Source organism: Arachis hypogaea, chromosome 8 (assembly GCF_003086295.3).
Source record: "Arachis hypogaea cultivar Tifrunner chromosome 8, arahy.Tifrunner.gnm2.J5K5, whole genome shotgun sequence".
Lineage (NCBI taxonomy): Eukaryota > Viridiplantae > Streptophyta > Magnoliopsida > Fabales > Fabaceae > Arachis > Arachis hypogaea.
In genome coordinates this window covers 17,186,990-17,201,763 of record NC_092043.1, presented here as the reverse complement: position 1 = coordinate 17,201,763, position 14,774 = coordinate 17,186,990, and the positions used below count along the sequence as shown (strand labels likewise).

Below are 14,774 nucleotides of genomic sequence, written 5' to 3'. Positions count from 1 at the left end.
TATCTAAAAAATGTTCAAATTAATTACATGAAAAAATATTCAAATTACATCGGAAAAGATTTAAATTATATTAAATTCATTATTAAGAGATTGTGTGGATATTTCTTTTTTTGTAATTAGATATTTTTTCTATGTAAAAGAAACATCCTCATCCTAAACCCCAATACATTTCTTCTAAAGAGATGAAAATCATCCAAATTATATCGAAAAAACATTCACTTTACATGAAAAAATCATCCAAATCACATCGAAAAATCCAAATCACATTAAATTCATTCTCAATGTTTTTTTCTTCGTAATTGGATGTTTCTTTGTTTGTAATTAGATGTTTGTTTCTTTGTAAAAGAAACATCCGTATTCTAAATTCTAATATATTTTTACTAAGGGACAAAAAAACATCCACGATATAAAAAAATTCAAATTATATCGAAAAAATATTCAAATTATATAAAAAAACATTCAAATCACAACGGAAGAAAAATCACGGCGGCGGAGGGCGCAAGAAACAGAGGACGCATGGCAAGATAGAGGACGAGGAAGTGCGATCACGTCACTTGTGCCACTTCTTCCTGCAGTGGCGACGTGAACGGCGTGAAGGACCGCACACGCAACTCACACAAGGACGACAATGTGCAATAGCAGCTTGACGGGGGAGCGCGATTGCGTCACTTGCGCGACTTCTCCCTGCAGTGGCGATACGTGCAGTGCATTGTGGAGACGACGATGTGGTGGTCTGCGCAACGAAGGTTGACACGAAGAGAGAGAAGGTTGTGATGAGAGACTATATTTAGGAGAAATTATTTACTTAATTCTAATTATTCAAAGAGATCTCGGGAGTGTGGGTATGTTTTTGTTTTTGTTTTTTAATATTATTTTTATTAATTGTTAAGGGTAATTTGGTCAAAAAATCAAAATTGAGGTAGAAAAAGACGATTTTATAATGTTTTATAACGTTGAGAATGATTTTAATAAGAAAAAAGATCGGGTATGATTTTGATTTTGATCTCAGACGTTAGGGACAAAAAAAGTATTTAACCCTAAAAAAATATTAAGAAGCCAATATTTTTTATTAATATTAACTAATATTTTTAATTAAGATTTTATTTTTATATTATTAAAATTAATGTTTAGAAGTTAGCATTTAGATTTTAGTATTTAGTATTTATAATGTTAATCAAATGTTGGCAAGAAGAAGAAGAATTATTATTTAGACGTAATATAATTAAGTAAAATTTTCAATTGTCATCATCATCCATTTTCTAAATAGAGTAAAGTATTATTTTTGTCTCTAACGTCTGGAGTAAGTCCCAAATTTGTCCCTAACGTTTCAATCGTCCTATTTAAATTCCTGACGTTTTAAAATTGGCTCAATGTTGTCATGCCGTTAGGAATCCGTTAACAGAATTGACGGCGGGACAAAATTGAGACTTTTTTGAAACGTTAGGGACTTAAATAGAACGAAAATATTGGGGATAAAAACGATACATAGAAATAAATTTTAATTTTATCCTTCAACAATATCAATTTTTTACTGTACATAATATTTAATTATTTTTTAATCACATCTAAGTAAATTACACTTAATCATATTATTTTCATTCTAAATAATTTTTTTATATTTTTATATTAACTTATAACTTTAAGTGTAAAATTATAAAAAATAAATTTATTTAGAATGAAAGTAATGTGATTAAGTGTAATTTACTTAGATGTGATTAAAAAATAATTGGATACTATGTACAGTAAAAAATTGATATTATTGAAGGATAAAACTAAAATTTATTTCTATGTATCGTTTTTGTCCCTAACATTTTCGTCCTATCTAAGTCTCTAACGTTTTAAATTCATCTCATTTTTGTCCCACCGTCAATTCTATTAACGGATCCTAACGGCAGGACAACATTGAGTCAATTTTGAAACGTTAGGGACTTAAATAGGACGATTGAAATGTTAGGGATAACTTTGGAACTTACCCCAAACGTTGGGGACAAAAACGATAGTTTACTCTTCTAAATATATGGTGATGCAATTTTACATCCAAAGGAGAAAATAAAAGATGTGCTAGTGTAATCTTTACTTAATATGTGTTACCATAAACCTACGCAAAAATATTATTGTCTCTCTAGATAAGATGTATATATGATTATTTGTAAATGTAAACCCCATATGTTCATCAAAGTCATTATCATATCCTAAACATGAAAAAGATTAGGAGGTTCATATTTTTCTTATATATACATTTTCTAGCATAAGAGGGGCATTGCTGTTATACCTTGTCGATGGAACCACATCCCAAGATTTGAGAATTCTGTTGGTATTTAATTTTAATCTGATTCTGATCATATGGAAACCCTACATTCTAGACAATAATAAATTGCTCTTCATTTCAGATGTTTAAAGAGAAAACTTAAGAGAGTTGAGTTTAAATTACAATATTAAACTTTACTCTTTTTATTCGTATCCCTCCATAGTAGGAACTTAAGCTCAAACACAAAAAAACTATAGCACCAGTTTAAGAGCCGAAACATAACGAGACATCTTAAGGGATAAATAAACAGGGTTTGTATATATAACGGCCCTTACTCTTCAAGATGACCAAGTCTGCCAAATAATTAACAAGTTAATGCACTTCAAGAGAGCACCTTCCAATAACATAGATTTTGTTGTAAGAATGTAAGTAAAAGTCTACACTACATAGTTGTAAATTCGAATTATACTTTTTTGTGTTATGAAGGTTGTATTGTATGGGGTATTGAGACTGGGATTCAACATTGTATTTAGTGATTAAATATTAAAATTAAAATTTCAGTCTTGTGAGACAAATTTAAGTTTTTTCAATTACTTCTAAAAAATAAGGAACAGAAAGAACTGAAATTATTTGAGACAGAAATTAAAACTTTAATAATATTTTGTATATGAAGTACCCTTATCCTACCTCCCATGCATTCTTCTTCTCTCGCTCCCTCTCCCTTCTCTTAACACATCCTCACTCATCATCGTCATCGTCATCGTCATCGTCATCATTGCCAGTCTCCATGCTCCACTGCCACCTTCCTTTCATCACCGACCATGTCGCCGCCGACAAGATCCTATTCTCTACGATAAAGAAGTAAAGTCTGCAGCTGCGTGTGGCGGTGCATTAGCTACGATGTAGCGTAGAGAAAGTGCTACTCACAGAACCAGCACCTAAGGTCACGAACATATCATAGATCAACCATAGAGAGAGTGCGGTGGACTAACAGTGTAAAATATATTTTTGATGCACTGACAATATATTATAAATGGGTGATGCTAGGTAGCCAAAGAATAATTACAATATAGAAATGTCACGTAAAAATTCTCATTCTCTTAATAAGCAAGTGACATACACCTCCTTATCACTTATCTTCCTTATCACTTACTATTTTGCTGCATATTTGGAGTCATTAATGTTCTTTCTAAAATCAATTTTAGTTTCTCCCAAATCAAATCCCTAACATCTCTCAATCACATTAATATCCATTAAAATACAATAATTCTCCGCAAAAATTATGGAAATTAAATTAAAAATTTTTAACAACTTCTGCTATACAACTTATATTTTACATATAGTCTATTAAAAATAAAATATAAAATATACAATATAAACAAAAATTAAAAAATAAATTTTTAAAAATAATTATTAACTCGTCATATTAAAATCAATAAATAAGCATACATATGAATATTAAATAAAAATATTAAAATAATTAAAATCATGACCTATTAGTGCACATATGAGATAATTTGAAAAATACAATAAGACGTATAGTTTAAAATTTGATAATATTAATTATAAAAATTTATTAATTATAAACATCATAGGTATGAAATTATGAATATTATAAGTACAAATTATGGATGTTATTAATATGAAATTATGGATGTTATGTGTATGAATTTATAGATGTTATGAGTAAATTTATCAATTGAATAAATTAATTTAAGAATTTGATATTTTTTAATTCAATTATGATAAATTTTAAAAACATCTGTATTAACTTTATAGTTACTTATGCAATAACTAAAAAATGATATGTGTATGGATGTAATATGTAATAAATATGAATTTAATTTTTAGATGTTAGTTGTATGTAATTATGGATGTTATGTCTACAACCGTATGAATGTTATGTGTATGAACTTAGTTAGTATAATATATAATTATAAATGTACATAAAAGTACAAAAAAAAATTAAATCAGTTTATTACCATACCTCATCAAAGCTAGTGCGGTTTTTCATATTCTCGAAAATTGGTTGACTGACAACAACTTCGTCGGATGAGTCCGTTGTTCAAATTCTTCATCAGCACCTTCTACCATAGGTACCGTATTAAGGTCGAATTCAAATGTCATACTATTTGCAATGATAAACGCAACTTCTTGTAAAATTCTTTGGCTTATACACTATTGTGCTTGCAATGGTATTAGAGTCATGATTTTTTGAATGATCGTAATCGAATTAATGGAATGTATATATTACAAAGAATCAAGTGCAATTAAATGTCTTAACGGAAACAAAGAATTAATGATTTTTTTCGTATCTCCATTGATTGATATTAAATGCCTTAAGGGAACAAAGAATCAAGTGCAATTAACTCAATTAATATATATTATAATTACCGTTCATTATTATTATTATTATTATTATTATTATTATTATTATTATTATTATTATTATTATTATTATTATTATTATTATTATTATTATTTAATGTATTCTTAAATATAAAAATTAAATTATAAAAAATATTAAGTATTGATTATAAGAATGCCTAATAGTAAGGAATATGATATTATAATTAATATCATTAATAAGTGGAGTTGATAAGAATATGATAAGTAGAATGATAAGAGAGTGAGATAAAAAATAAAACTATTATTAAGTGATATAAATGAAGTAAATTATAAAAAATTTTGGTTAATTATGGCTGAAAATTTTTTGTTACCAAATTTTTTCTTATATAAATATATTTTATACAGTTGTGTAATTATATTTATTTTTTTGGATAACTATTTACGCTATTAATATAAAAATAGTTATTTTTACTAATGTAACATTATATAATTAGATATATGTGTAAAATTATTTTATACCATACATCAAAATTAATTTTATTTGTAACTTACCTACCTTTTCATGAGGAGAAGTTGAGTGGAGGAATGTTTTCTTTTTTTTTCCCTATTGAGTAGAGAAAGTTGGGCAGTTGGTTAATGAAACGGGCTTTTGTGTACGTAAGTTACATATTCATCACTTCAGTTTAGGAGAAGACCTATTCTTACCAATAAAATCGGTATTCGAAATGAGTTAATAAAATGTGCCGTATTGGGCCAAGACCAAATCTGTTTTATTAATATTACCGAAAACAAAATGTATATAATGTGAAAAGTTAATAGTATATATTAATTTTTACCGAAAAAAAATAGTATATATCAATTACCAAATATCATATGAAAATGTATACATGGTTATTCATTTGATATTTATTATTAACTAATACGTCAGCCTCGTTCGGTTGCTATTGAAAACTTCTTGTGCATATCCATATGACCATCATAATTTTTGCCCCCACAGAACTGTCGGCTACTGAAAAAATGGAAAAAAAAAAGAAGAAAATTTTGAATTGTAAACCTCAAATACCCATTAGAAAATCTAATGTAATAACTATCAGTTTATTTTAATATATTATTAATAATTAATAGTTTTATAATAAAAAAAGTCAGAAATTAATTTTTTTTGACTAGTCAGAAATTAATTTGATGCTAAGTTAAAAAACTAAAATGAGTAAATTAAAATTTTAATACTAAATTAAAAAACGAATGAATGTGATCTGAGATTAAGCAGTTTATTTGTGGTCTGAGATATCTCAGTTCGACTGAGTTGGAGCCACAGTGGAAATGGTGGCCTGCAGCAACAAAAAGGTATAGCACAAGGGAGGGTTACAGATGGTTATTAAAGAAAACATTAAATTGGAATGCCAATAGTAATTGGAACTGGTTGTGGAACACAAACATTCTAGAGAAGTTCAAATTTATTATGTGGCTTGGCTTACATGATGCTCTACCAACTGAGACCATTCGATTCAAGCGGCATTTAGCTTCTTCAGATATGTGTAAGAGATGTAACAAGGCGTAGGAGACTATGGAGCATTGCCTTAGAGACTGTGAACGATCAAAGGCAATTTGGTATATGTTGGATCCTAGTATCCTGGACTCGACGGCTGGTACTGCTCTTGAAGAGTGATTTTGGAAGGCCTTGGCTAACAATGAGGCGTCCTTTGGTGCAGAGCTTTGGTGGGTATGGAGACATATGTGCAATGACATATTCAATACTGACAACCCTTGGACAGACCATAAGGTTGTTGCCTTGGCCAGAATTACCGCCAAGGACTTACAGGTTTACAAGAATCGAAGCAATACCTTTAGGTCTCTCCGAAATTGCCTGTGTTGGGAACCACCGGTAGGCAATAGTCTTAAAGTTAATTGTGATGCAAGCTTGTATATGAATTCAAATTTAGCGGGATTTGGGTGTATTATTAGAGATTCTAAGGGAGATTGGATCTTGAGCTGCTTTGGAAGCATTCCCCCTTGGTCTATAATCAGATGTGAATTATTTGCTGCTTGGAGGGGCTGGTTTTAGCTTGGGATTGCGGTTTGAGGGATATTATATGTGCAACGGATTACCTTGATATTCGGTCCATCATGCATGAGCTTACAAGTGGGTATTCATCTGAAGTAACAGATTTGGTTCACAAGATTCAGGAGCTTTTATCTCGTTCTTGGCTTGTTCATGTTGAATGGGTGTCCCGAGAAGCAAATAGAGCTGCGAATTGGATGGCTAAATATGGTGCCAAGAGTAACTCTAATCATGTTATTTGGTCTGAGCCTTGTGTTGATCTCCAACGAATCATCCGCTCAAATTTAGGATAGTTTTTGCTTTGTTTCTTTTCTTGTTTAGACAAAAAAAAAATTAAAAAACGAATATGATTTTAAAAATTAATTTAAATATTAACTCTTTTTTTACTTTATCGGTTTTCTCGTTTTGAAACAACTTCTAAGGGTGCAACCGGGCGGATAGGAGTGGATTTTTGCTCTATCCGACTATGCCCCGCCGTACAACAACCCGCATAGAACCCGCCCTGCTTCTACCCGTGAATAGTAAAACGTTGAATCCTAACCCGTCCCTGTGGATACCCGCCCCTATCCGCCCCTATAATTATTAAAATTCAACAAATAAAATTAAATTTCAAAATTTATATAACCATGATCACATACATAACATAAATTAAAGTACAAATTTAAATATGATACAATATTATTAATCATTTACTAATTATTTTACATATATTATACATATTATATATTAAAATGATATATATTATATATAGCGGGCGGATATTATCTAAACCTGTCCCGCCCCTCCCAATTACCCGTCCGTTAAAAACTTGTTATCCACTCCGAACAAATAAAAGCGGGATAGATAGCTGTAAATTCGGATAATATTGCCATTCCTAACAACTTCATTCTATTAATATATTATTCCTCAAGTTAAATGAAACAGTAAATCAGTATTTAAAATTCCGAAGATACCTGTAGTACCCAACTATAAGACTTCAATGGTGATGGCGTTTTCTTTTTCTGTACCCAAAAAAATTGTTTTATATATGCGTTGGTAACTTGGTATTACCGCAAAGTTGGGCTCAAATTAAATACGCTCAATATAGCTGCATATCGCATAAACGCCATTCTATTGGTATTTCAATCTTATAATATTACATTTGTTTTTCCACTGATACGTTAGGCATCATATGATTTATGAAGGTCCACATGCGTGTGTTGTGGCACATTAATCAAACATTAAACCATTAATAGCCCACGCAGTCATCTTTTTTGTGAACAAGTGCGGATTTGGATTTCATCGAATCTGCTTTATTTTGTGCTTTGTACGGATTTCCTCTAAAAAGGAACCTCTGATAATGACACCCAACAATCACTGCATAACACGTCAGTTTTACAAAATGCTTCAATCCAAATTCTATGTTAAAATAAGTTAGCATTAACGTAATTGTATTAACTCAATCCAATCAATTTTACACTCGACCATTATTCTATTGTCATCATTATAATATTTTGAATCCAATTACCGTGACCCAACTTTGTGCAATCTCACTCCACCTCCTATTTCTATTTCTATTTGGTTTTGGGTTTCATCCCACTAACTAAGCATTTTCAGACGAGGGAATGTTTATTGCCTTGTTCAAAGTAACCAATTTTACTCTTTGATCTAATGTCACAAATACCAAAATGGATCATTTTTGAAGATTTTACTACTAAAAACATTTAATGAACTTTACAACATTTTAAAAGTACATCAAATATTTTATAAAATATAAAAAAACTAATTTTTAATCAATTAACATTAATTAATTTTAATATTTAAATTTATAATTTAAATTTTAAAAAATTAATCGATATTGACTAAGAAAATTAGTTACCGAATATTAATAATCAATATCTTGATACATGATACACAAAAAGCATTGTCCAGATCGTAGATACTACACTAGATTGAGGCAATTTTCTCCAATGTTGTTGGGCTCTGAAAAAGCTGGATGCTTCCTGATGTGTACGCAGTTGTTGGATGAGTGGCAAAAAATTAGGTTGTATCTCAAAAGAATGTAAAAATAATTTTTTATTATTATTAATATCTGTTGATCAGAAAAATATTTTTTGACGAAGGCAAATGGTTTGAAGTAGTAAAAAAGTCGAAGACATAAGCAGTTTTCGAAAAGATACACGTGCAAGCATTAGATGGAGGTACGTGACACGGATTCGATCTCAAATCCCTTATTAAACCGAACAAGTTCAATCGAACAAAGTGCTCGAGTTAGGTAATCGAATAAATTATTCGAATAAATGGATTGAGCAGTTATGGTAGTCGAGAAATTAAAGGATTTTATAACGCGAGGAAATCATGGGTAACATTTGTAGGCAAAGAGGCGGAAACAGTTACTAAGAGATCTACATTTAAGGCTGTAATTTTGTAATTAATGATAGTTAATTGTCAGTTACCAAATATAGATGATAAATAGTAGAAAATTTTAGAGAATAAAGATTGGAACTTTAACTAAAAAAAAAACACTCAAATACACTCACATCTCTTTTGTACGATTCATTCCACATTTTCTTCTTTCAATTTATTTTCTTGTAAACTTTATCTTTTAAGCAAGTTTATCTTTCAAATGTTTTTTATTTTCAATGTCCAATTTACATTTCTACACTTTTAGTTTTCATGTCAAAACCTTTTGACTCAATCAAAGGCATTTTATTGCTTTTTTTAAATTTCAACGTAAACCTTTCTGTTTTTTGTACATTTTTTTGTGGAAAACTTTATTTATTTGTTTCTTTTATTGATTTTCAAATTTTATTTTATCTTTTATCCTAAAATGCCATCTAATCGAAGACACTTTGATGCACTTTTAAAAAATTGATACTTCCAAAGAGAAGTAGATTTCGCTCCCAAACCACTAGATATCGAACCACCATCGATTTGCTAAAAATCGACAAAACAATATCTAATCATTCTAATAAACAATTATTGGTAACTAAACATTTTTGGTATTAATAAATATTTTTATAAATCAATATCGTACCTCGAAACCTTGTTTATGAAAACTAAAAAAATTACTAGTAAATGTTTTAAAAATAATTGCTAAAGTTATTAATATAAAAAATATATAAAAATATATTAAACAAAAATAGATATTTCTATTGTAATTATATTAAATAAAAGAACTTCAAAATTTTCCATAAGATGACCTTAGTCAATGCCTTCAAAACAATCTCTATGAACCGAAAAAAGGTTTAAAAGGTATCAGTATTATATTGATAAAGTTAATTAGTTTTTGGTGACATAAGTATAAAGTTAAGTATCACTACTATTTATGTAACTAAACATAATTATCCATAACTAGTATATTAATAAGTATTAATGTGTTTATTAGTTTTTTTATAAATAAAATATGTACAATAATAATAAATATGAAATTAGTTAAGATAATAAATATATAATATTTTAATAAAAAAATTGAACTTGAATTTTAGAATAACATAGATATTTGTTATGAATGATATATAATAACAGACATTTAAAAAGAATTATATACCGAACTTCACAAATATTCTCTTTATATATGGTATATAATTTAAATGACATGATTTATGATATTCACTTTTAAAGAAAGAAATTGTGAGTTGAGTCTTCCTAAAAATAAAAAATAAAAAAATAAAAAAAAAGGTGAAAAAAGTTGCAAAGAAAGTAGTTCTAGTTCTGCTGTAGCCAGTTTTATCCAAAGTGGGGCCCACAAAGTAGCACTTTTTCTCTTTCCCTTTTGTATGATGATCCTACTCTCTCTCTCTCTCTCTCTGTGAGGAATCCCTAACACGAACACAATTTCTAATCTCATAATATCATATCTTCTATATCTCTATCTATTTCTCTTTTATTTTATGGTTTTTTTTTTTTTCTGATGGAATTTGTTCCCACTCCTGTGTGTCTGTCCCCCCCACCCGGCATCACCCCTTTTTCCTGCGAATTTCTCGTCTCTTTCTCTTAGTTTCCGCCATTGGTTTTTCCCTCACCCTTCTCCTCTGACTCGTTCTTCTCCTCTTCTCGCTCTCTCAATCCCACTATTCCACTCTCTCTCTTCGCTTTCTTAGCTGCTGTCAACGATTGTTCAGCTAACTCTTCTTCTTCTTCTTCTTCCATTACAAAAATTCAAAGGAGAGTCTTTCCGTCTGTTGGCCTTTCGAATTGTTCAATTTAAGTCACAAACAAGATCGACTGTGTCTTCATAGGTCAGACTAGTACCCAGTTGGTCAAAGTTGAAATTTTGGATCCTAGTTGAAACTGGGTTGGATCCATAATCCATTCCTTTGTGCAGTTCAATAATTCCTAGCTTGGAGCTTCGGGATTAACAGTTTGATTGGGCTTCTTTTTTTGTTTTTATTTTATTTTTGGGATTGAAGCATCATCATCATCATGATGCATTTGGTGCATGTTTGCAATTTAACATAGAGATATAGAAAGTAAAATCCTTTGATTGAATACTTGAATTGGGAAGAGTAAGGTAAAGGATGAAGAGAGGGAAGGATGATGAGAAGGTTATGGGGCCAATGTTCCCGAGATTGCATGTGAATGATACAGAGAAGGGAGGGCCAAAAGCACCACCAAGGAATAAGATGGCCCTTTATGAACAATTCAGTATTCCCTCTCAAAGGTTCAACTCTGGTGTTCTTCCACTCAATCCAAATACTTCTACTACTAACACACCTCCACCTCCAGCATCCTCAACCCAGGTACTTGTTTTGATTCTCTCACTATGGCTTTACTCATAGTCCTATTTGCCTTATTTGTTACTTTATTTATCTGTAAGTTGATGATCATGTGAGGGAACATAAGACTATTTATGCCTTGTTACATTAGTTGGCACTTAATGGCTGTTGAGTTTTTATCAACTAACTAGTTGTTTGGATTGTTCTAGTTTATGGGTGTCTTTGCATGTGTAAATTAAGAATTGATTCATTTGTTTAGTTATTGGATGAACATTTTTTGCAGGGGACTGGTCCTGAGAGAAACTATGCGTTCCCTTATCAATTCCCGCCACAAACTCCTACTCGCCGAGCTGAAAAATATAGTGTTTCTCGCCAATCTGATGTGGCAAATGGGAATGGTTCATTGCTACAACTCGAACAGAGAAAGAAGGTGGATGAAGATGACTTTAGAGTTCCTGTATATGTTCATTCAAGAATTGGTCTATCTAACAATAAAAGGCGTGAAAGCTTGGATGGGGAAAAGCTCGTTCCATCGAGCTCTAGGTATTTTGGTTCCTCAGTAGCAGGGCAAAATGATTGTGTAAGGAATCCAAAACAACTTGGCTCCTCACTCGTCAATACGAGAAAAGATCGGAGAAGTGAGACCGAAGGTCTTCCACAAGTGAGCACGAACAAGGAGCAATCGGTAGTATTTGTCAGAAAGATATCATTAACAGGAGAGAATATTGACATTTTGGCCAGGCAATCCAAGGTGAATCCAAGTCAAGAGTTTCAAGATAGTCCTCTGTCAAAACATAGTAGATTACGACAGGATGGTGCTTGCACACAGCGCGAAGGCAGAGCTGGGTCACAATCCAATGGCATTGGACACGTTGATGGCATTGCTGAGTCTAGGAGGGAGACAGACAAAGGAAATGTCCCTACAACAAACCAAACCAGTCCTGCAGAGGCTATCAATGACACTGAATGTCATGATACCAGGACTGGTGGTGCGACACAGAAGAGAAACTTAAACAAAAGTGACAATATTTCCAAGATTTCTGTGGTAGAGAATTTGTCAACTTCAGATTTATCTCCTGATGATGTTGTTGGGATTATAGGTCAGAAACATTTCTGGAAAGCTAGAAGAGCAATTGCCAAGTAAGTATTTTTTGTTGCTTGCAAGTACCATAACCTTTTTTCGTGGTCCGAAATGTGAAAGATTTATCATGTGTAACTTTTTACACTCTTTGGCTTGGAAACTTCTTAATTGTTCATTCTTCAGAATACTATATTTTTTATGTGAAACAGAAGAAAAAAGGGTCATTGTTTTGATTTTAATAAAATTAGTCTTCCATGTGTGTTTTTAACTTTTTATTATTTCAAACTGTGTGAGAAAACTTTTTTTAGGACAAATGACTAGGTATGTAATCTTTGAGAGCAATTGTTATCAGATTTATATCAATACATCCCAACCTTCTGAAAGATGTCAAGTTTAAGATTTCTGTGGAGATATCATATGTATTGAGTTATAGACTGGAAGCTATTCTGCTTACCGGTAGTAAGTGGTCTATGTATCCTCATGTGTACTTCCAAGTTCCAACATGATCATGCCTAGTTCCAAAAGCTTATTGTCCATTATATTTTGATTTGTATGTATCTCAAATCTTCATTGCATAAGTATATGCTATTTTGTTGATGCAACTCCTGTTGTTCTCTACAGCCAACAAAGGGTGTTTGCAGTCCAAGTTTTTGAGTTGCACAGATTGATAAAGGTACTCTCCGGCATAGTTCATTCTAGATCAAAATGGGAAGCTTGTTATCTTTTCTCACACCTGCTGGAGTCCATTCATACAGAATTGCAGCTTAAATCTTTTTTGTTTAAACAGGTCCAAAAGTTGATTGCAGGATCACCAGATATTTTGATTGAAGATGCTGCTTTTCTTGGAAAGTCTCCCCCAAAGGGCTCTACTCCTAAAAAACTGGCGATCGAATATGTTGTAAAACCTAGGCAACCAAATCTTAAATGCAAGGATGAATCTGAGAAGCTACATCATAAAATGGAATGTTCAGCTGAGAATGCAGTTGGGAAAACATCTCTTTCATCCGTGAAAAACGGTAGTCACCCTTCAAATTACACCCCTTTTGCTGGGAACCCATACCAGACAAATTCGGCTGCTGATAGCGGAATGGGTCTGTGGGGTTTCCATCAGTCTCCCGGGCACCAGTGGTTAATTCCAGTTATGTCTCCGTCTGAAGGGCTGGTCTATAAGCCTTATCCCGGGCCTGGATTTACCGGAACTATGTACGGAGGATGTGGGCCGTTTGCGCCTGCTCCTATGGGTGGTCCCTTCATGAATCCTGCATATGGAGTACCAACTTCTAATCAAGTACCTGGGGTTCCACCAGACACACCCCCAGGCAGTCATGCTTTCTTCCCTCCAAACGGCTTGCCAGTTATGACTAAAGCCATGTCGGAGTCAGCCGTTGAACAGGCGAACCAGTTCTCTGCTCGAGGCTCTCAAGGGCAAAATGACCATTCACAGGGTGGGGACGCCAATCCAAGCACAAATAATCAAAGCTCAAATAATCTGCCAGGTCCGAGAAATGGAACAATATCAAATGTGATGAGATACCAGGCATGCTCTAGGGAGGTTGAATTGCAAGGGAGTTCTGCAAGTAGTCCTAGTGAAATGGCGCAAGGGCGAACCGATGCCGGAAGAGATGTGCTTCCTCTTTTCCCAATGGGTCCAGTAACACCAGAGGGTGCCCCTCAGTCTCTTGAAACCGGGCAGCAAACAAGAGTGATCAAAGTTGTACCTCACAATAGAAGAACAGCAACTGAATCAGCAGCTAGAATTTTCCGGTCGATTCAAGAAGAAAGAAAACAGTATGAATCAATGTGAGTGCTGTTTATTGAGCATTTAAGTAGGTAAAACTTAAAAAGTATATATTGCAGTAATATTTTGGGGGGACCTTGGCATCATGTAACAAGCTATTGTATTTTTTTTCCCCTTAAAGAAACTATACACTGGTATGTATGTATGTAGATGTATGTAGCATATTATAACTAGTCAAAATGTAATATACCACTGTAAGCTATTTCTATAAGAACTTCTTGGTCATGGCATAGTAAAAACTGATTTAGGTTCTCTTTCTCCCATTATGATGGGAAAGGACCTAGGGAGGTACATTTTGACCCATATGTATATTACCATAGTTTTATCATTTCATGTTTCAATAATCGCATTTCCTCAAAAACATTAGCTATTGTAATGGAAATTCAGAGACAATAGGCTTGTATGTAGTGGATAGTGTTGTAACAATAAGGTTCTGCAGCTGTTGGATATATATACGGAGGGTACTTTAGAAATACAAGACTTTGAAATATGCTTTCCGGTGCTCCAAAAAGTTGTTTGACGCCAACAACTTTATCAACAAA

At 32.2% G+C, this 14,774-nt stretch overlaps 1 protein-coding gene across 1 annotated transcript; it reads left to right on the top strand.

The window, feature by feature from the left end:
* Positions 1-10,377: 10,377 nt before the first annotated feature.
* Positions 10,378-14,560, top strand: LOC112706385 (protein EARLY FLOWERING 3). Its single transcript, XM_025757664.3, has 4 exons — positions 10,378-11,377; positions 11,637-12,493; positions 13,056-13,107; positions 13,222-14,560. Exons 1-4 carry the CDS (start codon positions 11,156-11,158, stop codon positions 14,236-14,238), a joined length of 2,148 nt encoding a protein of 715 aa, XP_025613449.1. The 5' UTR covers positions 10,378-11,155; the 3' UTR covers positions 14,239-14,560.
* The last annotated feature ends 214 nt before the right edge of the window (positions 14,561-14,774 follow it).